At 48.5% G+C, this 21,009-nt stretch overlaps 10 protein-coding genes across 10 annotated transcripts; 5 read left to right on the forward strand and 5 right to left on the reverse strand.

Annotated features, from left to right (window-relative positions):
* Positions 1–388: 388 nt before the first annotated feature.
* Positions 389–1,876, forward strand: K444DRAFT_613621 (uncharacterized protein). The gene is made up of 2 exons (XM_024880388.1): positions 389–804; positions 852–1,876. The coding sequence occupies exons 1-2, from the start codon at positions 636–638 to the stop codon at positions 1,394–1,396; spliced, it is 714 nt and encodes a 237-aa protein (XP_024735703.1). The 5' UTR covers positions 389–635; the 3' UTR covers positions 1,397–1,876.
* Positions 1,877–2,032: 156 nt separating this feature from the next.
* Positions 2,033–3,334, reverse strand: K444DRAFT_613622 (NAD(P)-binding protein). Its single transcript, XM_024880389.1, has 3 exons — positions 3,169–3,334; positions 2,648–3,119; positions 2,033–2,582 (listed from the first exon to the last, which is right to left on the reverse strand). The coding sequence occupies exons 1-3, from the start codon at positions 3,256–3,258 to the stop codon at positions 2,362–2,364; spliced, it is 783 nt and encodes a 260-aa protein (XP_024735704.1). The 5' UTR covers positions 3,259–3,334; the 3' UTR covers positions 2,033–2,361.
* A 2,847-nt stretch (positions 3,335–6,181) lies between these two features.
* Positions 6,182–7,079, forward strand: K444DRAFT_531558 (alpha/beta-hydrolase; the record flags this gene model as incomplete). Its single annotated transcript, XM_024874995.1, has 2 exons — positions 6,182–6,551; positions 6,610–7,079. 2 exons carry the CDS (start codon positions 6,182–6,184, stop codon positions 7,077–7,079), a joined length of 840 nt encoding a protein of 279 aa, XP_024735705.1.
* A 1,471-nt stretch (positions 7,080–8,550) lies between these two features.
* On the forward strand, positions 8,551–10,329 carry K444DRAFT_562731 (uncharacterized protein). Its single transcript, XM_024876998.1, has 6 exons — positions 8,551–8,824; positions 8,883–8,919; positions 8,974–9,041; positions 9,104–9,477; positions 9,539–9,603; positions 9,659–10,329. Exons 1-6 carry the CDS (start codon positions 8,666–8,668, stop codon positions 10,048–10,050), a joined length of 1,095 nt encoding a protein of 364 aa, XP_024735706.1. The 5' UTR covers positions 8,551–8,665; the 3' UTR covers positions 10,051–10,329.
* Positions 10,330–10,920: 591 nt separating this feature from the next.
* Positions 10,921–11,423, reverse strand: K444DRAFT_530889 (uncharacterized protein; the record flags this gene model as incomplete). Its single annotated transcript, XM_024874931.1, has 2 exons — positions 10,921–10,964; positions 11,030–11,423. 2 exons carry the CDS (start codon positions 11,421–11,423, stop codon positions 10,921–10,923), a joined length of 438 nt encoding a protein of 145 aa, XP_024735707.1.
* Positions 11,424–12,701: 1,278 nt separating this feature from the next.
* Positions 12,702–14,241, forward strand: K444DRAFT_590713 (glycoside hydrolase family 5 protein). The gene is made up of 4 exons (XM_024878158.1): positions 12,702–13,166; positions 13,234–13,407; positions 13,456–14,026; positions 14,082–14,241. The coding sequence occupies exons 1-4, from the start codon at positions 12,717–12,719 to the stop codon at positions 14,177–14,179; spliced, it is 1,293 nt and encodes a 430-aa protein (XP_024735708.1). The 5' UTR covers positions 12,702–12,716; the 3' UTR covers positions 14,180–14,241.
* An 852-nt stretch (positions 14,242–15,093) lies between these two features.
* On the reverse strand, positions 15,094–15,663 carry K444DRAFT_630484 (uncharacterized protein; the record flags this gene model as incomplete). The annotated part of the gene is made up of 1 exon (XM_024883219.1): positions 15,094–15,663. The coding sequence occupies one exon, from the start codon at positions 15,661–15,663 to the stop codon at positions 15,094–15,096; it is 570 nt and encodes a 189-aa protein (XP_024735709.1).
* A 474-nt stretch (positions 15,664–16,137) lies between these two features.
* K444DRAFT_630485 (uncharacterized protein) lies at positions 16,138–17,284 on the forward strand (the record flags this gene model as incomplete). Its single annotated transcript, XM_024883220.1, has 2 exons — positions 16,138–16,275; positions 16,634–17,284. The coding sequence occupies 2 exons, from the start codon at positions 16,138–16,140 to the stop codon at positions 17,282–17,284; spliced, it is 789 nt and encodes a 262-aa protein (XP_024735710.1).
* Positions 17,285–17,454: 170 nt separating this feature from the next.
* On the reverse strand, positions 17,455–19,437 carry K444DRAFT_630486 (uncharacterized protein; the record flags this gene model as incomplete). Its single annotated transcript, XM_024883221.1, has 2 exons — positions 17,455–17,932; positions 17,996–19,437. The coding sequence occupies 2 exons, from the start codon at positions 19,435–19,437 to the stop codon at positions 17,455–17,457; spliced, it is 1,920 nt and encodes a 639-aa protein (XP_024735711.1).
* Positions 19,438–19,776: 339 nt separating this feature from the next.
* On the reverse strand, positions 19,777–20,867 carry K444DRAFT_590715 (LmbE-like protein; the record flags this gene model as incomplete). Its single annotated transcript, XM_024878159.1, has 3 exons — positions 19,777–20,442; positions 20,492–20,594; positions 20,642–20,867. The coding sequence occupies 3 exons, from the start codon at positions 20,865–20,867 to the stop codon at positions 19,908–19,910; spliced, it is 864 nt and encodes a 287-aa protein (XP_024735712.1). The 3' UTR covers positions 19,777–19,907.
* Between the last annotated feature and the right edge of the window lie 142 nt (positions 20,868–21,009).

The following is a 21,009-nucleotide window of genomic DNA, read 5'->3' on the forward strand; positions in this document are numbered from 1 at the left end:
GCCACAATTCGCGGGGAATGACGTCGGGCGACAGGGGTTCAGGGGTTCAGACGTCATACTTGAAATGTACGGCTTGACTTTCATCGTCAAGCAATGAAGCATAATTAAGATATATGAAATAGAACAACATCCACAATTATTCCATTAATGTGTGAGTGTTTTTCTTTGTAGCAGTCAAAATAATGATGAAGAATTTCCCAAAACGCAGAGCTCCAGAGATGGGGAAAACCGCGGGGTAAGAGGTGAAGTTTCACAATCAACACAAGCTACAATGAGGCTTGGGCAAATCAAGCAAAGTGAAAGCAGGTCCTGATCCGACGTCCAGCCTTGAAAGTGACTGGCTCGTGGAACAGAGCCAAGACCAAGGCTCCAAACGGGAACCAATAACGCGGCCGTTGAAGACGTCAGAATCTTGCCTGAGAAACTCGTTTTATCAAATCCTTCCCTCTTACCGTCCCCATAAAAATTAAGTTTCCAAGAACAACCAGCCCATCCCGCTCCACTTCCGCCATAACTGCACTTGTACAAAGCTTAAGATACCCTTTAACCTCTCTCTAATCCGCCAGACATACAATCTCAACCTCTGCGTTACTTTGAGCAACTTGAGATACTTTACTTCACTTCACTTCATCACAATGGAGACAGTAAATAACCTCGCATCGGTGGCATCGCGCGCCATCTGGGGAGAGGGGAACGGCACTAATGGAGCCCAGACGAAGGACAGTGAGAGCAAGGGCCAGGAGCCAGTCAGCGGGGAGACAGGCAACGTTGAGGCAGGCGAGCCTTATGATAAAGGAAACTCTGGTATATCTCCTTGCCTCTCCTCCTCTCCAAGTCTCTAACCCTCGCAGAACCAACCTCCACACCCTCCGAGCCCAAGACTACCGCAGATGAACCCATCACTTCCACCCTGACACAAAACCCCAAAGTAACGGACACGACAAGCTCAACGACGGATAGCATCGGTGACTCCAAACCCAGCTCCGCAGCCCCAAACGCAGCAGACCCCTCTTCGGCCCAACAACCCACGCAAAAACAACAAGGTGCTGACCGGCCATCCGACGAACCATCTTCTCCTGAACACGAGAGGATCAAGGAGACGAAAGCGGAGGCAGAGGACGCGGCGAAGGTGGATATAACTGGACCGGGCCCGAAGACTCTTGAGGAGAAGGCGAGGGAGAGTGGAGGTGTGGTTGGTAAGGGAGAGGGAGAGGGAAAGGGAAAGAGTGGCGAAGGTGAGGGGGAAGAAGAGGATGGACCGCAGAAGAAAAGTCATGGCGAGGGGACGGGCGAGAAGTACGTTAAGTCTAGTGGGACGGTGGCTGATGGGGGGGACTTCGATGCTGCGAATCCCGGGGCAGGGAAGGAGGCTGATCGTGAGTTTATCCCTTACTAACTTCAGAGTGTGAGGAGAGGTGATGGGGATGAGGGCTAATAAAAACAGGACTGCTCGAGGAGGAGGGAACCACCCATGAGTCTGCTGCCGCGGGACCTCCTGTTAGTGAGGAAAAGGTTGGTGGCAAGGACGAGAAGGCTTCTAAACCTAAGTTGAGCGAGAAAATTAAGGCGAAGTTGCATATTGGGGGGAAGGATAAGGACTAAACTTAAACTCGAGAGGACGATTAATCACTTGATGGATGAGGTTTTCCTTCTGAGGTCGTGTTTTTATTAAGTTTGGGAGGATAGGGTCGATTGAGATGATGATTGAGATGGAATTTAGGATTCGGCATCTGGGAATCGGTAATTGGATTAGGAACAGGAATGGAAGATAACTTAATACCGCCGCTGATAACTTCTTATTGGGATGTAGGTGGGTTCAAAGCTTCTTTCATCGTCTAGACGCTTCCCACGAGTACTATCCTGGATTACTCACCGATAATTGATTTCGTTAACAATCTATTTCTCCTGAAATAACTTCATTAATTTCTAAGTTTTTCGAATTATGTTTATTATATTCGAAAAGCTTTTTCTGCCTTTATAAATTTGTACTCCTTAGAATTATCATGTTTAGATTCTAAGGTTTTAGATTTTTTGCGTTTAAGAACAGGCTCTAATTTGCCCCGAAAGTAGCGACTACAGCGATGGATTGGTCAATTCGAAAAATTGGTGAGTAATCTACTACGGTAGTACTAATGAAACTTAGAAGCTAGACCCAGATATTTAAAATGGAATCTTGGTCACAGGAACTCCGAATGTGCCATCCTGCCCTCTGAGGGCTCGAGCTCTTAAATCCGAACTAACTTGCTAAGCCAACAATACGGACACAATCTACCGTTCCTCTCCCTGAACATTTGAGACTCCCATTTCACCATCACCCAATTTTTCCTCTATCCCGCTCATGCTCATCGAACCCACAGATTATCAATAGCTGGAAGGCAGAACACCCAACCGTCCACCATCAGTAACAAGCACAATCCCATTCAAGTACGCTCCCGCCCTACTGGTCAAATAGAGCACCGTACCCGCCATATCCTCCGTCATCCCCGGCCTCTGCAGTGGGATCACGGATTTGAGGGCCTCGTCCCCCCCTTGCTTCAAAAAACGCTCCAGAAGGGGCAGTGTCACTAGCTCGGAAGGGTAAACTACGTTCTTCATCAACCTATCGCCCAGGAACCACGATTCTTGGGGAGGGGGTAAGGGGACGTACTTCCAGGCGCAATAACATTACTCCTTATATCGAATGGCACAAACGCCGTAGCGAGCTGCTTCATCATGTGCGTGGTGCCCGCCTTGGACGCCGAATACGCAAATCCGGCCAACGGAACGCGATTATAGGCACCAATACTCGAAACCGCAATCACCTGGCTCAACTGCTCTACATTCTTCCTCTTATTTCCCTCGGCTAATAGTTCGAGGAATGCGATGATGCAGAGATACACGGCAGAGGTGTTGACTTCCATTGTTTGAGTGAACTCGGTAATTGAGGTGTTCCAGAGGTACTCGCGATACTGGGAGAGAGACGGGTTTGGCGGCATGGCCAAGAGGGTTGGTCCTGCGATGCCGGAGTTGGCGATTAGCACGTTGATGAAGCCTTCGTTTTTGGTAATCGTTTCGACGGCTCGTGACAGGTCCTCTTTCGAGGTTACGTCCCCTTGAAGAGGGATGATGTTGCCGTATTTCTGACCATCGATGAGTAAGTGAGGGATTGGGGAGGCGGGAGGAACGAACTGCTTCTTTTGCAGCTGTTTGGAGCGTTTCAAGTCGACGTCCGATAATATAGACTTTTGCGCCGTTGTGCTCGAGGGCTTTCGCCATCATTAGGCCGATGCCGGTTCCCCCGCCAGTAATCACAGCCACCAATCCTTTCACCCCAAACAAGGAAGCAGCATCGAGAGAAGACATCTTCAAATAGTTGCGGAAATTTTGAAGTTAGACATGTTGAAGTTGCGGGATGAGGGGACGATATATATGCCTGGTTGTACGCGGACTCGCTGTTTGATCACTCAACACTTTGACTTGGTGACCAAGCACGTTGCGAAACACCGAGTTCACTCCTAATCATGCCTAGACCATCATACGAGTTCACCAATAACCTTCTTGCTACCAGCTCACGCGCTTGTGACCTTGCGTCTGACTGCATGGTGCATTGTTGTGCTACAGCTGTCAGCACTCTGATTTGTTCGCTCCTACAACCATCCAGCTCCAGCGTCCCTATGACGCGTTGGAGAATGCAGCCATAGCCAGATTTCGGTGATCAGGTGGGGTTTTCCGTTGAGCCTCCTTTGCCTTTGCAGCTTCCTCGGCCTTGCGAATCTGCTTCCAAAGCTCCCATTCCTTCCTCCTCCTCTCAATCTCAGCGTTCAGCAGAGCCAGTCTACACACCTGAAATGTCGCCGGACAGTCGAATTGACCGTCGGACTGTCCGCGATAGCGGCGATAAGCACGATTCTGCCGGCTACACCGCGCATTACCTCTTTTACTCTCTCTCTCTCTTTACCTTACCCACTATAAGATTTTATTAGGTAGACTAAAGCTTATACTTATATCGCTTACGAGCCTTATAAGCTTCTTACTTCACAGGCTTTACAGGCTTCACTGGCCTCTCTCACACGCCTCGCTCGCTTAAATATCACGCTGATATGGCGCCTGCGTCTCACTAAAACCGAAGAAATATTAAAAGTCTAAGGTTATTATTCTATTATTATATATAGCTAAACCTTTATATAAATTAATATAAACTTAGAATTCTTATTATCTAAAAAGTAGTTTCTTATAATCCTTAAGGTTATAAATATTAGATTATATCGTAGTAAATTATTTAGGTTTAAAAGAAACGGAAAAGTTGGTCAGCAAACGCAGCGCAACGGATAGGCCTTACAGGCTTCGCAGGCCTCACTTGCAAGCTCACAGGCTTCACCGGCTTCTCAAACCTCCGTTTCAGGCTTCACAGGCGTTACTTGCAGGCTTCACAAGCCTCTCTCACGGGCTTGCACGGGCCTTATCCGTTGCGCTGCGGCCAGGTGCGGACCTCGCTAAACTTAAGGAACACCAAAACTCACACGCTTCCAATTCCAATTGCTGTACCAAACCTTTATAGCAGTTCTAACAAATATGGTATTCTTGTAGTGTAGAGGGACAATTAACAGTCTATACGAGAAATTAAACTTCTTATTATTATATAGAACTTTATCTCAGTTCAGAACTGGGAGAAAATCTGTTAGCGAGGTCCGCACCTGGCCGCAGCGCAACGGATAGGCTTATATGCCCTCGTATGCTATAATTATAAGCTCTCCTTTGCTATATGCTCACGTGCGCTATGAAAACTCACTTATAAGGCTTTTAGAGCTTATAAGCTTATGGACATTACTAAGAGAGCCTATAATTAATGTGGTGCGGGGTGGCTATTCTGCCTTCACTACCCTAGGTTATCGCCACAATCGCGGATAGTCCGACTGTCCGGAGACGCGACATACAAAGGTCAAGTATATCCACTTGTCTCAAATATACAAGAGGATTTGCTATTTTCGAGAAATGCATCCCTGACTGAATATACAAATCGGGCTTTGTACTTTCTGAGAAGTGTATCCTTGAATGTCCAAGGAAAACTTGGTACGTACTGGATATTTCCCTAGGTGTACAAGAAGAGCTTGTAGTTATTACACTTTGAATAGTTTCAACGACTTGTAGATTTTTCGGGCACAATTCCACGAAAACTATTTCCAGCTTTTATGCTTTTAACATCTCCCGAGGGGGAAATACCCAGCTCTCATACGTTCTTGTACTATGTTTTAAAGATAATTTAGACCTGTATTTTGATCGAGAGGTGGTTCTAGCTCTATTCAGGGAGGTGCGCGGAAACACTGTTCACTTCGGGCTTAGACTCGTCAGCATTCAATAAATTGTATTTATGTAGCAAGGGTCTAACCTAGCAAGAATGCCTCTCCGTGCGGGGCGTCCGTGATGCTACCCGGGAAATCAGATAGGCTACTTGCGGGATTTTATGCAGCATACCATGGAGGTCCAAATTTTTCCAGGCATGGATTCTCGGGGTATTTCCAGGCCCTATTCCTTCGCACTGAATGCAATTTGATGAGAATCAAACAACTCACTCAGAAACTCGACTCTCAAGCATATGTCTGGATATCAATGAGTGGAAGGATCAAGCAGTTTGTATGGGCCAATTGAATTAACTGATAATTCCGTAGTGAGAACTTCACTTCACAAGAGAATCCTGACCCCTGGTCTAAAAGTTCGCGCAAAAAGAGAATCATCTCCGTTTCCAAGGCCATGGTCACTACGATTGTTGCACCAATCTGCGTGTTGATTGTAGATATCCTTGCATCTCGATATTAAAACCATCGCCTCTACATTCCCGTTTCCCATCCTTCTTGTCTTACTTCCCAACAGTTGAAGTCAGCTCCAGCCTTACTATAGCCTGTACGTGAGATACCTTCCAGGCGGGGTGGCCCACCAAGCGGCTTCAACTGACAACAAAACGGTTTTTTTAGAACAAGTCGAACGCCTCCAATCCACAAGGCAAATCTGCTTGTCTCGGACTTTAAGCATGAAGGTTTTCCCGAACCTGCTCGTCGCAATTGGCTTGGTGGCTTTTGCAGCCGCACAGGGCGATGTTGGGGTTATGGGCGCTGAAAAGCGGACGGATTCAGAAAACGGGTTGGACTTTGTGTACCCATTTCCCGTGCACAATTATCAGTTTACCTCGCAGCTGAAAACCTTGGAAATGGCATACATGGATATTTCCCCAATCGGAAAATCAATCGGAAACATCGTTCTCCTCCACGGGAAAAACTTCTGTGGCTGCACCTGGAACGCCACGATAGACGTCCTCCTCGCTGCTGGCTATCGGGTTATTGTTCCAGATCAAGTGGGATTCTGCAAATCGACGAAACCCACCAGTTACCAATTTACGCTCGAACAACTCGCTCTCAACACCAACAATCTTCTCCACTCCTTGAACGTCACAAATGCAACCATCATGGGCCATTCGATGGGTGGGATGTTATCTGCAAGATACGCTCTCATGTTCCCCTCCCAGACATATCGCCTCGTCATGGTCGATCCACTTGGATTAGAAAACTGGTTTGCTTTAGGTACGGAGCCCTCCTCAATACCGACACAAGTAGATAGCGGTTTATAACTGGTTTGCAGGTGTTCCCTATCAAGCAATTGACGTCTCATATTTGACGGAGCTGAACACAAGTTATACCAGCATCCAATCGTACCAACAGGCAACCTATTATGGTGGAACTTGGAATGCTTCGTACGACGTTTGGGTAAACATGCTTCTCAGTATCTATAAAGGACCACTAGGCACTCATTTCGCGTATAACATGGCTTCGACGACTGACATGATCTTCACCCAACCGGTGATCCAAGAGCTGCCCAATCTGAAGATGCCATCGCTTCTTCTGGTCGGGGATCTCGACAACACAGCCATTGGAAAGGCTTGGGCACCTGCAAGCGTCAAGCCATTGTTAGGTCACTACGACATTCTGGGGAAGCAGGTTTCTGCAATCGTTCCTAACTGCACCCTGGTGGAGTTCCCGGGTCTGGGCCACGCTCCGCAGATTCAAGCTCCAGACACATTCCACGCAGCGTTGTTGGGCTGGCTAAACTGATGACTTCGACATGGGTGTCACGCTATTTTTAGAGCCGTTGAAGCGTATAAACAGGGCTGGAATAGGACTGAAAAAGCAAATTGTGATAAGGCAATAATCGGGCGGATTCGGGCCATGTGGAAATTCCCGTCTCTGGACTTGAACATTATTCAAATAAGTCCTTCGTAGTCCGTCCAGCGATTGAAATGTATCGGGCTCAACAAGGCTTTCTGAATGGTCGCGAGAAAAAGTTAGATCTAGCGACAGGCCATGCCCTTTGCCGGATTGTGCCGTTGAGCATGTGGGTTGTAGGGGTGTTGTGGGAATCGTGGTGGGTTGGAGGCATATTTATTTAACCCACAAAAGTATATCGAGGGATGCTTCTACCGTTGACACTCTAATCTGGAGACGAGACCGCTCGAGCATCATATTGAACATTGACAAGAAAGACAAAGCCCACCAGGTGGGCGGGACGCTGGTTCGAATGGTTCATGCAGTGAGGATTGGTGGGGTAAATTGGGGTTCCGTGCGAAGGGCGAGTTCTCGGGAGCTTCCCTCAAAATTATTAGTCTTCGAGCGGGCTTGAAAATTGATGATTGTCCCTTTGGAAAGTGCGGAGATACTTCCTTCTCTCCCAAACTTGCCGGGACTGCCTCATAATTGAACTCTATCCGGCCCATTTTCTCACGAACTCAAATAAATTCGTGATCAATAAGGTTTGAGTCTCGACCCAAGGGTATCATTCCCTGGTGATTTGCGAAATGATGGGTCGAACGCCACAATGGATGCCAGCATTCCCATCCCCGGATATTCTCCTCAGGGGTAACCCACCACCAACTCCCTACAAATAGCTACTAACCTGTCAACGATCAGCTGATAATTACGGCAGTTGAAAGTATGTTCCGGTATGTTAGATTGATGGCTTGTAAGAAAGAGGGAACGATCAAGAAAGCGTGTATCTTTCCGCTTCCCCCACATCATTTGAGCAGAGTTCGCACAGTGGCCCAAGTTTCAACCCCGGATTTTTGAAGGCCCAGACCTTGACGACTTGGCACGCCTCCAGATCTTGGGAGCTCCTGGGCCCACCTCGCTCCCGCCCCCAGTTGAATCAAATTAGGCAGAATATTTGGAGAAGAACGGGATAGAACATCGTATATCTCGCAATTTTACTAGTTACGCCTCACTCAACAAGCCGTTTTAATTGGGTGATCGGTTGGATGAATTCCTTTCCCCTGTCCCTCCCGTGCCAAATTCCCGCATCTCTGGCGTGCATCTTCAAACCCCCTGAATTATGACATATTAAGAAATTCAAGGCGTCCGAGCTTTGTCGAGACGATCCGGAGGCCCGTTCCAGGTGGCAATATTGAGGCAATCTACGGTGCGGCGTTACATTGACACCGAAGCTGAAAACCCCTCGGAACTGCAGGTTCGGTTGAGATGGCTGGTTTCAGCTCTCGGGACTGCACCGACATGTGCTTTCAAGATACTCAACGGCTTATCGTGGAGCACATATGTTGGGTCTTCCCCGCTCAGCTCAGAACTCCACTATGCTCCGAGTAGGACTTCCACTTCTGATCAAATTTTGATTTCTGTTATGTGAAGATGAGATGGCAGCAGGCATTTCGGACCTCAATCATGGCAACTACGAGCGTGTAGCCTGCCTTGTCTTTGTTGTTCTTATACCAACGTTTCTCTTCACTCGGTTCTGGAGTCGATTATTGTCCAAACAAGTTGGGTCAGACGACTGGGCAGCGCTTGCGGCTGGTGTACGAAACCCTTCACAATCAATCCACAGTCTGAGTTACTAATGAATGGAGCTTGCAGATCTTTGCACTTTCTTGCAGTATCCAGACGCTCGTCGGTATGTTTCTGGAATTACTTGAACGTAAATATATTGCATCTTACTTCGGTTTAGCAACGGCGCATGGATGGGGACGTCACAAAGTTAACCTTGACGCGAAGGACCTTCGATTAGTTCTTATTGTAAGATGAATCTACTATTGCCCCTCATGCTCACAAGATCTACTCAAAGCTGAAATAAAAAGCTTCACTGGACCTTTCAAATCACGTATAAAATCACCGTTGGCCTCAACAAAACCTCCATGCTGCTCCTCTACCTACGAATTATGCCCCAAAGAATATCCCGCATTACCTGCTGGACGCTCTTGGCTCTCGTTGGTCTGTTTGCATTTGCTACCACCGTTGCTAGTATCTTCCAATGTATACCGGTCGAAAAAGCTTGGATCAAGTCGGAGAACGGACATTGCTACAGCCTGACGAGAGCATGGTATGCGAATGCTGGCTTCTCCGTCGTTACGGACTTTGTCATCCTGTTTCTGCCGATGCATATGGTCTACAATTTACATAGAGCGAAGAAAGAGAAGATATTACTGTATGCAGTATTTGGAGTTGGAATGTTGTAAGTAATCTTGCCTATAAATTATTCCCTGTCATAGGATAAGTTACTAACATTGGTTAAGCGTCACGTTCACAAGCATTATGCGAACATTCATGCTCAAAGGCGCAGATAATCCAGATATTACCTGTTTGCGTCTCTCGGGGTTCAGCTCTGATTTAAAAATGCTAACAATTGCCTGTAGACGACGTAAAATCCGGCTTCTGGTCCCTAATCGAAATCAACGTCGGCGTAATTTGCATCTGCCTTCCACCTCTCCGAGCCCTCCTATCACGACAATTCCCCTCTCTCAACTTTGTAATTTCAGGCAGCGACCCTTATCCACAGCCATACCTATCCTCCAGCATCTCGGCACCGAAAAGCGGGGGCTCATCTGGAATACGGAAGGGGAGAGGACAAGCGCCATTGAAGAGTGAAGAAGAGTTGGTGTATTTCACGGATGAGAACAGTCTATCGTTGGTGGATAATGGGATCACGGACACGACAGGATATAAAGTTGCAAACATGGGGAAAGAGGGGGAGAGGGTTGAGAGGGTGCATGTTAGGTTGCAGCATTGGGAACGGCAGGAGCGCTGAAGAGGCGAGGCCGACGTGAAGAAAATGATTATTACGGCAAGCCAAGAAGGCCAGTGGCAGAAGACATGTACACGAAACACACGGTGAGCAATGGAGGCAACAGCCGAAGAGTCTCGCAGTCGAACGATTGTTTAGGATCTCGCGGCACCACGGAACGGAAGCTTGATCATCAGACAAGATGGGATGTACACACAAAGGTTTCTCGGGAAGCTGTTTTCGGAGTTCAAAATAGGGTAGGGATTAAGGAAGCAGCTAGCGGGAAAATACATTATTACTAGGATCCTCTTGTTCTCTCTCGTGTGCTCAACCCAAGCTGCCACTCATTCTAACCAAACTCATGTCCATTAGAGAAGCACACATCACATCATAACAAAAAGTCAACCAGTAAATACCGTGCCAGCCTCAATCTCTTCGAATGTTTCTATCGTGTGTTTTCAGATCTTCTACTTCATCTCTCCCCTCTGGCCCCGTTTCACGGGCGGGGGATCTCGACGCCGCCAAAAAGATAACGCTCTCCCCACACTCCCTCGGACTCACGTTCCACCACTTCATCAACAGTCCTGCCGCCCTAAAGGCCGCCTTGAACCAACCCGGTGGAGTAGTTTCTCGTCCTTACCGAAATGATCATGAATCACGGGTAGTGATGACTCAATGACAACTTGCCGGGATATCTTTTGGCGAGGGATTCAAAGAAGAAGGTAGTGAGCTATGCAACATGTGAGTCAGTGTTCATAAAGTTGGACTGCGACAGGAGGAGTCCCAAAGGAAGAACTTGTCGTTTCGTTTGTGTGAGAAGACGGAGACAATGTAGCAGTGGAGAGGAGAGTTGAGGAGTAGAGAGAGTATTTTTACGGCAAAGCGCATTCATGATTAGTACAAAAGAGAGTAGAAGGCATCGAGGCCTTCTCTTGTCTCTGGGTGTTGCGTCAGAGTCATGTGATACGATAAAAAATGACAGAAAGGAGCAATCAAATCTTACCTTGTCGAGCTTCAAAAGCAAGATATCCATGTCCCATCACTAGGAAGTAGATTCCTGGCCTCTCTCCAGGTGAACTTGCTATCTCATCTGCCGTCGTGATATCCGCACACACATAATCAACGTCTTTCAAGAAAGCAAGATCGCCTGCCTGCACAAATCGGAAGGCTCCTTTCGGACATAATTCCAGACAGTCTGAGATAGTGTGCTTGGCTGCGACTCCCTCCCTGCCTACGAGATATATTCGAAGACCTTTTCCTTCTTTGTCGTGGATGTCAGCGAGGGTCCGGATGGAGTGTTCTCCGATCCCAGAGGCCCCGCCGGTGATGACGGATACCAGTAGTTGAGATTTGATGTGTGCGGCATTGCAATCCTTCACAGCTTTGATGGAAATCATTCTTTGATAACTGGAAAACTAGGAAGTGACTGTTCTAGATTGAAGCTTAATAACTTGTCCCGTGGTCGGGTTTCGTCAATGAGCAGCGTTCGAAAGCTGATGAGACGGGAGACCAATGGGAAAGTGATTGAAAAACGAGGATAGAGCTCAAGATAAGTTAGTATATTCCGAGGAAAATGCTCGGCGTGTATACTTGTTTAATAATAGGGTTCAGGATTTCGCGAGTCCGAATCCCCTGCCGGGATTTGGAATAATGTCGTGGCTTGCTTTTTCCCCCGACCATAGCAGGCAGAAATATACAATTATTCCATGTAAGGAATAGCTAAGTGGAGAACGATTTTCCCACCACATTCCTATTTTATAAAGCCGGTCTTGATGCTATTGTATTCTGATCTGTGATCGGACTCGCATCCGCGTTCGCTTATGGTTTTAACCCCTATCTGCTTTCTCTCCCCTTCGCTAAGCGAGTCAGGAGTAATTTCCAAGCTCATCCAACAACGTCACATTTTCTTGCAAGAATTAAGCATAAAACGATCCCGAGTACTCTACTTTCCAATTGCGGCCGTTGAGGTTGTTAGGCTCTTTCCGGCGATCCATCGCAAGAGGGTTGTTCGTCACGTGATAACACTGAACTGCCTCGGCGCTCGGCTTTTTTGTCTTGTGCAAAACCGCGAGCAAAAAGTTGAGACAAGCATGTTGCAATTATTCTAGCTCCCATTTGTATAGAGGGTGGATACATCAGCTTGTCCCTTGTAAAGGCGATAATATGTCACTGTGCTGTTGCCATAACGGCTTTTACAAAGTTTAAGCGACAGGGTGTGCACATGCTTTCACTGTAGCAACACCCGTCTCCGAAATATATAGCTGCACGTACAGGGGGGCAATCGATGCGTCCGCTCTCTTTACGTACTCCGTAGAGAACAGGTAATTTGACTTTACAGTAGGGTTCGTTGTTCCTAATTATGGTAGGTGTTTAGGGGTAGCACTGTCGTTAATACCTGCGGCTAGTGCCTGGCCATCTCCGCCCCCTGCTGAAAATCCAGGTTAAGACAAGCCTACCCCGCGTGAATTATCACCGGCTCCGGCGCTCTCTCAGGTCCAACCAACCCAAATCCTGGTATTGAACTGCCATGTTCCGTCATTCGCCACAATAGGAATGTGATCTCCGGCCAAACCAGTCAAACGAATGGGAAGAGTCCGGAGCAGGAACATGGTAAAGAACAGGATATACGGAGGTGACGCCGATCTATATCGACTCTTCAATTATTCTTGGATCAACGATAGTGGTTAACGATGGGGTCGTCGCCCTCCAAAGCTCTCACGGGGCTTCTCTGTACGGTTTCAATAAAATGCCCACGGCTAGCATCCGCTGCTGGGATTGCCACAACTCAGTCGTTTCAACCACTGCCATTTTCCAACAGCGATCGATGGATTGTTGATGCGAATGGCAAAAATGTTCCTGTTGTTGGCATCAACTGGCCTGGAGCGGCAGAAACTATGCTTCCGGAAGGACTTGGCTACCAATCCATAGCCAACATTGTACAGAAACTCACGGAAACTGGTTTCAACACTGTGCGTCTTACTTTCGCCATTGAGATGGTTGACGACATTTTGGATAACGGCGGAGACGTTACCCTGAGCGGCACTTTGACACGGGCTTTGGGATCGGCGAATGGGTCGGCGATGTTGTCGAAAATTATAAGTAATAATCCTCAGTTTACTGCTACAATGACGAGGTTAGAGGCAAGTTTCATTCCTTTTCTTTCAATACACCTGAAAACCTCTTGAAAGTATGCTAACTATTTGACAGGTGTTTGATGCAGTAGCTGCGGGTCTGGCAACCCAGGATATCTATGTCCATCTCGACAATCATGTCTCAAAAGCAATGTGGTGCTGCAGCTTAACAGACGGGAACTCTTGGTTCGGCGACACGTACTTTGATACAGACAAATGGATTCGAGGACTATCTTACATGGCGGCTCACGTGAGCTCTCCTCCATCCTTTAATCCACTTCACTAATGTACCATCCAGGGCAAGGCAAACTGGCAAACCTTCAGCAGCATGGGCCTCCGCAACGAGCTCCGTCCGGCCCTCACCGGGGCCCCAAATCTACATCCCTACACCTGGTCCACCTGGAAAACGTACATGACGGCCGCCGCCTCAGCAATCTACTCCGCAAACCCAGACGTGCTAATCTACTTCTCCGGCCTCGAGGCAGACTTCAACATCGAGCCCGCAGTCGGAGGATCCACACTCCTTGATCCAGGATTTTCCTTTAATGTATCTAGCTACGAATGGGCGCACAAACTCGTGTTCGAGATGCACGAGTACGATGAGAACATTTCGAGTTCTTGTCCTATTTACGAGGCAATTTTGGAGAGTTTTGGCGCGGATGCTACGACAAAGAGTGGTGGTAATAAGGCCCCGTTGGTCATCTCAGAGTGGGGTCATGATGAGACGGATGCGAGTAATGCATGGCAGAGTGCGTATAGCCAGTGTTTAACGCAGTTTATAGTGCAGAAGCAGTTGGGGTGGATGGTTTGGGTTATGGCGGGGAGTTATTATATCCGTTCTGGGACGCAGGATTCCGATGAGAGTTATGGCAAGTTGATTTGTATGAATGTTGGGTTGTGTTTACTATGCTAACAAGACGATAGGACTTTTGGATCATACGTGGAGTAATTATCGGGGTGTCAATTCTTCAGCTGCTATCAAGCAGCTGGTTCGGTCAACATATGCTGCTTATGGGCAATAGAAATTACCAGCCCTGATATAATGACTTGCAAAACGAATCCTTCCACCGGAAGTCTACTCTCGAAGGCAATGAATATACCGGCGCAGTGGATTTTGTCACATGATCAACAAGGGTTTTTTCCCTCAGGTCCAAACATGTAATCGCTATCTGCTCCCAGAGTAAGACCCCTGTGCCCCAGCATAACCCAGTAGGGATTAAAGAAAGAGGCACTCTCGACGCCAGGCGAATCAGCTGGAGAGAAGAAGCCTAGACGTGCAGCACTCCTTTTTAACACAATTTTCCAAAGCTACTCAGTCATGCCCTCGAGCGCCCCAAATGGCAAACCAAAACTCATCTTAATGTTCAACGAGTCAAGGCTAATATCATTCTCAGTCTTTTCCTGTTTTTTCACGCTTTCTACCATCTTGCTCTTCTCCCGAATCTCTTTCTACCTTCCAATATCGCTCGACAGCTTCTCTACCCCCCCCGCATTCTCAACCGCACCCTCCAAATTCAAGATCCTCTTGTCAAGAGAACCATCTCCCCAATCGAACTTCTCAACCCACCCATCCGCAAAGTCGTACAAGTTCCTCAAGTCCCCAGTCATATCCAGCTTCACCAACTTAATCTCCCTCTGTTGCTCTGTAGGCTCTTTCCCCATTACCTCAGTCTTTCCTCTCACGCCCCATCTTCCTCCTCCTCCTCCTCCTCCTCCTCCTCCTCCTCCCCCCCCCCCTTTTTCACAATGCTGCTCACTCGACCCATGAATTGCGATTGAGCTTGGTTGTATCGCCGTCGGGCTGTGCTGCTTCTTCATCACTTTATTTCAACTTCTCGACTTCGGGTGTAGAGTCTCGTGTAGCTCCTGTAATCTGAGACATGTGAGTTGGATCTAGATGGGACGAGATGACATTCAAACGCTTGTCGAGATTTGCTCAGGTTTCTTTTTCTCGGGATCGAAAAGGTGTATCGAAGTTTCGCTTAGCCAATGGAGCCTCTTCCTTCATTTTTGCCAAGGATGAGGGTGGTTGAGACCTGTCGTGAGTACGATCGTCCGCCCGGGAGATGGAAGACGCGGGAGGAATGTCTCTGTGGATTGACTCCGTCTGAGCACCGACAGTTGAAGCTGGAGAAGACGTGGTACTTTGGGTTGATATTTGATTGCGAATAGCTTCTTCCTCGGGAGGGTAAAAGGGCCGCCAGTCGGCATGGGCTGAATTCGCCGACTGAGCGGTCGCCTCTTCCACCGCTGCTAAGCCCTTGGTGTGCGAGTCAGGCTCCATTGGCATATCGCGAATAGCACTGTAGTTGTCAGGGCCATAGAAGACTGTGTACGCAGTTGGAACGTCTCTGTGTTGCTGCTCTCGAATTCGAGCCGGGGAGTGAGTTCCGGGAGGAAGTGCAACTTGCTCTGAAGCTTCGGCTCGAGTTGAGTGTTGAGCCGGAGAGCGAGTCGGAGCATCCTCCTTTGCAGGAGAGGGGGTGGATTTCTCTGGAAGATCCATGGTGTTTATCGGAGACGATGAAAGGAGAGATTGGGTGGTGGTTATATATCTGAGATATGAAGATCGCTTGAAAAAGAAAATGGGGATGACCAAAGTCAATAAAAGCGTTTCAGACCGCTCTTTCAGACTCAGGAGGTGTGATTCCGCTTGGAAATCCTATAGAAAGAAGTCACTGACTTGCTTCTAACTAGAGATAAATTGTGCTTTCTTTAAAGTGAACAAACACCTCCAAGCTTTGCCGCAGTTTGCGGCTGCCTGAATTAAGAGTCTAGAAAATAAAGGAATATTGCCTCTGTCTTTTTTGTCATGAATGCCAGCTTCCTGTCTGGCAGTTCATCAACTCATGAAGGATATAATGGGAAAGCAAATTCTCTACCCTGTTCCACATCGAGCCATAGCAGATCTAATTTTTTGAATGACAAGATCCTTTCCAAATAGAAGCAAAAAGGGATGGCTGGAACTATTCTAGCCATTATGTGCAATGAACAGGACTCCCAGATTCTCGGGCTGGACTTACAACCACACAAAAAACGAAATGAAAACGCAGTAACGGGAGGGGTGGCTAGGCTAACCATCGCAGCCTCCTGGAACAGCCTTTTGACGCACATCGCAGTAAGAAACGCGATTGCGGTGTGCAATAAAGCGTTGTGCGTTGTGCGTTAAAACGGTGAGCGTGAGATGGGATAGAAGTTAGATAGAATGGAAGTTAGATGAGATGAAAGTCAAATGGGATAGAAGTCAAATGAGATGGAAGTCAAATGGGATAAAACTTAAATGGGATAGAAGTTAGATAGGATGGAAGGCAGATGGGAGAGCTGGGAAATGCCATTTCGAGTTTGACACCCAGGGCTCGTCCACGATAATGGAGGAGTACACCGCTCGCCTCCTCTATGGGTCTTTTCCCCCAGAAGGCTATCCACGTTTCCTCCTCCAAACCTAGCTCGCCAGGAACAACTTTGCGCCCTCTCAGACCACGTTAATACGAGCAAACAGGAGCGCAGATCAAATATCTGAGGTTGACGCTCTGGTCGCCAAAGTTACTGCTGGAAACAATGAATCTCAGGACGTGGCAGTCTCGTACGCTCTTGATCATCCTCTCACCTTGATCAAAGGGCCCCCGGGCACTGGAAACTTAAAGAACCTCATAGAGCTCGTGGAACTATTTTCGAATACCGGTCGCAAGGCCTCGGTCGTCGTGCCCTCGAACTCTGCAACCGAGCACAATGCCAAGCATGGCTCAAAACTGTGGGATGGAAAAGGGTATGAACCCAAAGAGATACACTGGGTTCGTAAGGTCTCCGATGAGAAGATAACGATAGCATCCAAAGTTATCCACGCTAAATTTACACAACCGCCATGCCGACTTCACATCCTCGGTCTCGAAGACGCTCCTAAAGACGTGACCACCTTCTTCAAGGACAAGATCGTTGAGCAGGCACTTGGCGACCCACATGCCCCGCCTTTGAAGGCCCGCATTATGCAAGAGTTAGAGGAGGCAACGCAGAAGTCCGATTCGTGGGTCTCGACAAACCCAAACTCCCGCTTTGGGGCTCTCGAGGACCGAGAGTTCCTCATTCTCAACAGAACCCCAAAATTAAAAGTAAAATATGCGGCAAAGTAAGAGGTGCTGAGTTGAGACGAAAAGAAATGCTTGCAATAGACTATTTAAGTCTTGATGAGTCGAATGCAAAGGGGGTGAGAGCAGAGCTCAAGAAGCGAGTGACAAAACCTGTCTCCCAGCATCTCGTCACGCAATCAATGCACATAGAGATCTTGAAACCTAGACCGCGCTCAATAAGGCGGTTGGTGGTCCCGATACCCATTCCACTCCTTCCTCCTCTCATATTTTCCTCTCTCTTCCCCTTCATAAAGCGGGCCCATAACCATCTTCTCGAGCACCCTCCCCTTATCCCTGGCCTTCCCCTCTCCATCTCGGGCGTTCCCTAACCCCATTTCGCCCTCTCCTTGCCATTCCCCTATTCTCGGCCAGGTGAAATGCCAGAAGAGATCCTTCAGCTTCACATCATGTTTAATCAAGTCTTTCGCGATCGCCTGGGAGACGGAAAAGGTATATTCGGCTTCGGAGGTGTAGGCGGCGTCCGGCACGACCACACCGCTATCCCCGTACTCCCAGCCTCCATTGGCGTAGTAGATTTCCGACTGCGAGAATTTGGTGTCGATCGTCAACGTCAGCTGTCCTGGTGGCATTTCTCGAAGAAATTCCAGTGTTGCGAGCCATTGTCCATACGTCTCATCTCCTTCCTGTAGACTAGGTAAATCAATATTAACTTCACTAACCCGAAAAAGCTTTTACAGATTAGGATGAACTCACTAGCCACCCCACTCCTCCCTCACACTCCAACTCATCTCCCACGTCAAATTCCTCAGATACCTCCTCACCCCCCCTACGCGCGTCAAAAAATTCCAAATCTCTAACTTGTGACTTGCATTCCACCCTCTCGGCAGGACCCAGAAATGATTCCGGCCATAGAATAGCGACTCGGCCATCTCTTTCACGCTCTTACTTACGAGGAAGAGAGAGAGTGGGAAGCGCCAACAGGTACACGTTGAGGAGAAAGCTGTGTGCTTGCTCCAGCATGCGCAGCCGTTAGGTTTTTGGGCAGGGGAGGGGGAAGGGGAGCAGGTAAGACAGCATTCCGGCACAGAAGGGTAGGACCGGTAGGGGAAGGTGCGCGGTTCGTAGAAGGGGGATTGGATGGAAGTGGAGACGGGCGTGTTGAGACCGCAGACTAGCTCGTAGGGAGTCACCAGCGGAGTATAAGACAGGATCTGGAGCTGGATTTCGGGTGGAAGGGCGGTGAAGTCGAATGTTGTCGGGATGGAAGGCTTCATTAGGTGGGTAACATGTTTTTTTGCGAGTTCTTGGAGAAGAGGAATATGTTCTGTATCGGTAGGGGAGTGTTGGAAGCCGAGAAGGATGGAGCATTCTCTCAGATGTGGAAGCTGGGAGAGCGGACGGAGGACCTCTTCTGCGATCTCGATATCCGCCACATCGCATGTGAATGAGAGTCTCAGCTGATTTGGCTGGATGTGTGTGCGTAGGACTTGACACAGGTGTTCTAATTCGTCGATAGAAGAGGCCTCGTCATGGGCCTTGGCCTTGCTGAACAGTCGATGTTGATGAGATGCAGCGCATGTAGCGTGACACCAATATCTTTCTTTGAAATACTGAATTGGATCTGGGTCGGAGTAATTCAGGCAAAGAGACAGGCTCCTCATTTTTGCAAGCGCCCATTTGGGAAGTGAGTGAAGACCAGAGAGGCGACCGAGACTCTCTCGAAAGATGCTAAAGTGATTCGACGAGTAGAAGATTGTGGATACCTCGTCCGCGACGGTTTTGGAGACGTAGAGCAGCTGCCATGGCAAGGGAGTGCATGTGCAGACATTATCACTACAGCTGCTATTGGCGTTGCGCGTGGCTTTGGAACCGTAGTCTGCACATACACAATGTCTATTGAGGCGAATGTGAGTCGAAGGGAGATAGCCGTCTAGGAAGTGGGAGAGACTGTGGCTTCGAGGCCTGATGTTGGGTTCCGTTGGCCAGTGTTCAATGTCAAGGGGGTTGTATTCTTGAACGCAGTGTTCCTCACTTGAAGGGATGAAGTTGAGGTAGATTGTGGAGTCGACGGGGAGGCCTGCGAGAAGATAGATTTTACGCCGGAGGCTGAACGGGAGGCGGAGGAAAGTCTCTTTGGGGAGCGCCTGAGTTGGTCGCGGCGAACGGAAGTATCTGTGAATTGTGGGCTGGACCATGGCGAACAGCCACTGCCGCCAAATCCAAGTGAATCTCTGTACGGTGGATGATGAAGCTGGAAGAAGAACATGTATTAGATTCGATGTTGCGGTGTGAGAGTTGAAGGAGCTTGACTTTCTCGTCCCGCAGTTCGCTTCGATGCAGGCTGCAAGCTCACATGCAGCCCAATCCTTTCCTCAAGGGGTACGGAACACTGCTTCGAGATTCTTAGAGGTCGTCGCAATAGCAAGTGAGACTTCATGGGTAACGAAAACGGTAAAATGAACGAGAAATCAACTTGAATAGAGGGTGGCATACTTTCCACTTTCATTGTGAAGCACGCTGAATCAAGAAATCCGAGCGAGCAAAATATAAAATCTCAACCACATCTATCGTGGGAGACCAAAGAGGTTTATGTATTATGTAGGTATATACACACCATCATTACAACGTAACTATCTTCTCGAAACATCAATCATACACTCGTCATCTATCTTCCCGTGATTTTCTCCAGCTTCAAATCATTCACCACCATATACCGACTCAGCCCTATCCATCCCCAACGAAACCACCTCATCTGGCTCTTATGCGCTGTGGTCATCGCCTGCTGTGCAATCCTCACTTCCCCAATTCCGCTCAAGAAAAGCAGCGGACTGGGATGTGCCTCCATTTGTTTCTTTCCGAACGCCATTGCGAGAAGACTTGTTATCGAATCAAGGAAAGTCGTATATTTCCGGACCAAGGAAACGGTGTTCAGGGTATATAGATCCACAGGACATCCCCAACCAGGTCGATTATGTATAAGAGAAGCAATAAAATGGCGGGCGCCGTGGTAGAGGGAGATATGATTTGCATGTGAAGAAACGCCAAACTTGTCGAACGTGATGAGCACATCGATTGTAGCCGTCGGCGCATCGGCCGATTTATTCTTCATCGGATTCGCAAGGTTCGGCGCAAAGGCATCGGAGAGGAGGGATGCAATGGCCTGCTTATCCCAAGTCGTGGTCATGCTATCTGGGAAATGCCTTGAAAAGAATCAGCCACTCTGCCACCTGCAGCACCAGAGATACATACGCGCTTTCAATGACAAACACGTCGTCCTCCTGCCGCAGACCCAGCAACATCCCACTCTTCACCAACTCCTTCTTCCTCGTCTCGCCGAGCCCATCCGCATCGCCTGCGCCGTCAGCCTCGTCGCAAACACCACCAAGAAGCAGAACCTACCACTGCTCAGACACAAAATCTTTACATGGTTTCCCAGACTCGGGTCCGTCAACGCCAGCAACGTCGGCGCAAAGAACATCGCCTCATCGTCTGGATGCGCAATCAGCAGACATATCCTCTTATTCCTGAGCTTCGGGAACCGCGATTTCGCGACCGAGACCGTGTACAGCCAGCAGGCGATCGCGACAATCGGAAGGCTCAGGATGGTCAGCCATTCGAGCTGCATGGTTGTGCGCGGTATGCGGTGGTTAGGCGTGAGAGGGAGACGGGACGGGGTTGGAGGAAGGGAGAGTGTCGCGAATGTCGCGAGTGTCGCGTGCTGGATAAGAGACGATGGAGGGGGATAGGAGAAGCCACAGTTGCGCTTG

The sequence above is a fragment of the Hyaloscypha bicolor genome (genome assembly GCF_002865645.1).
Source record: "Hyaloscypha bicolor E unplaced genomic scaffold K444scaffold_87, whole genome shotgun sequence".
NCBI lineage: Eukaryota > Fungi > Ascomycota > Leotiomycetes > Helotiales > Hyaloscyphaceae > Hyaloscypha > Hyaloscypha bicolor.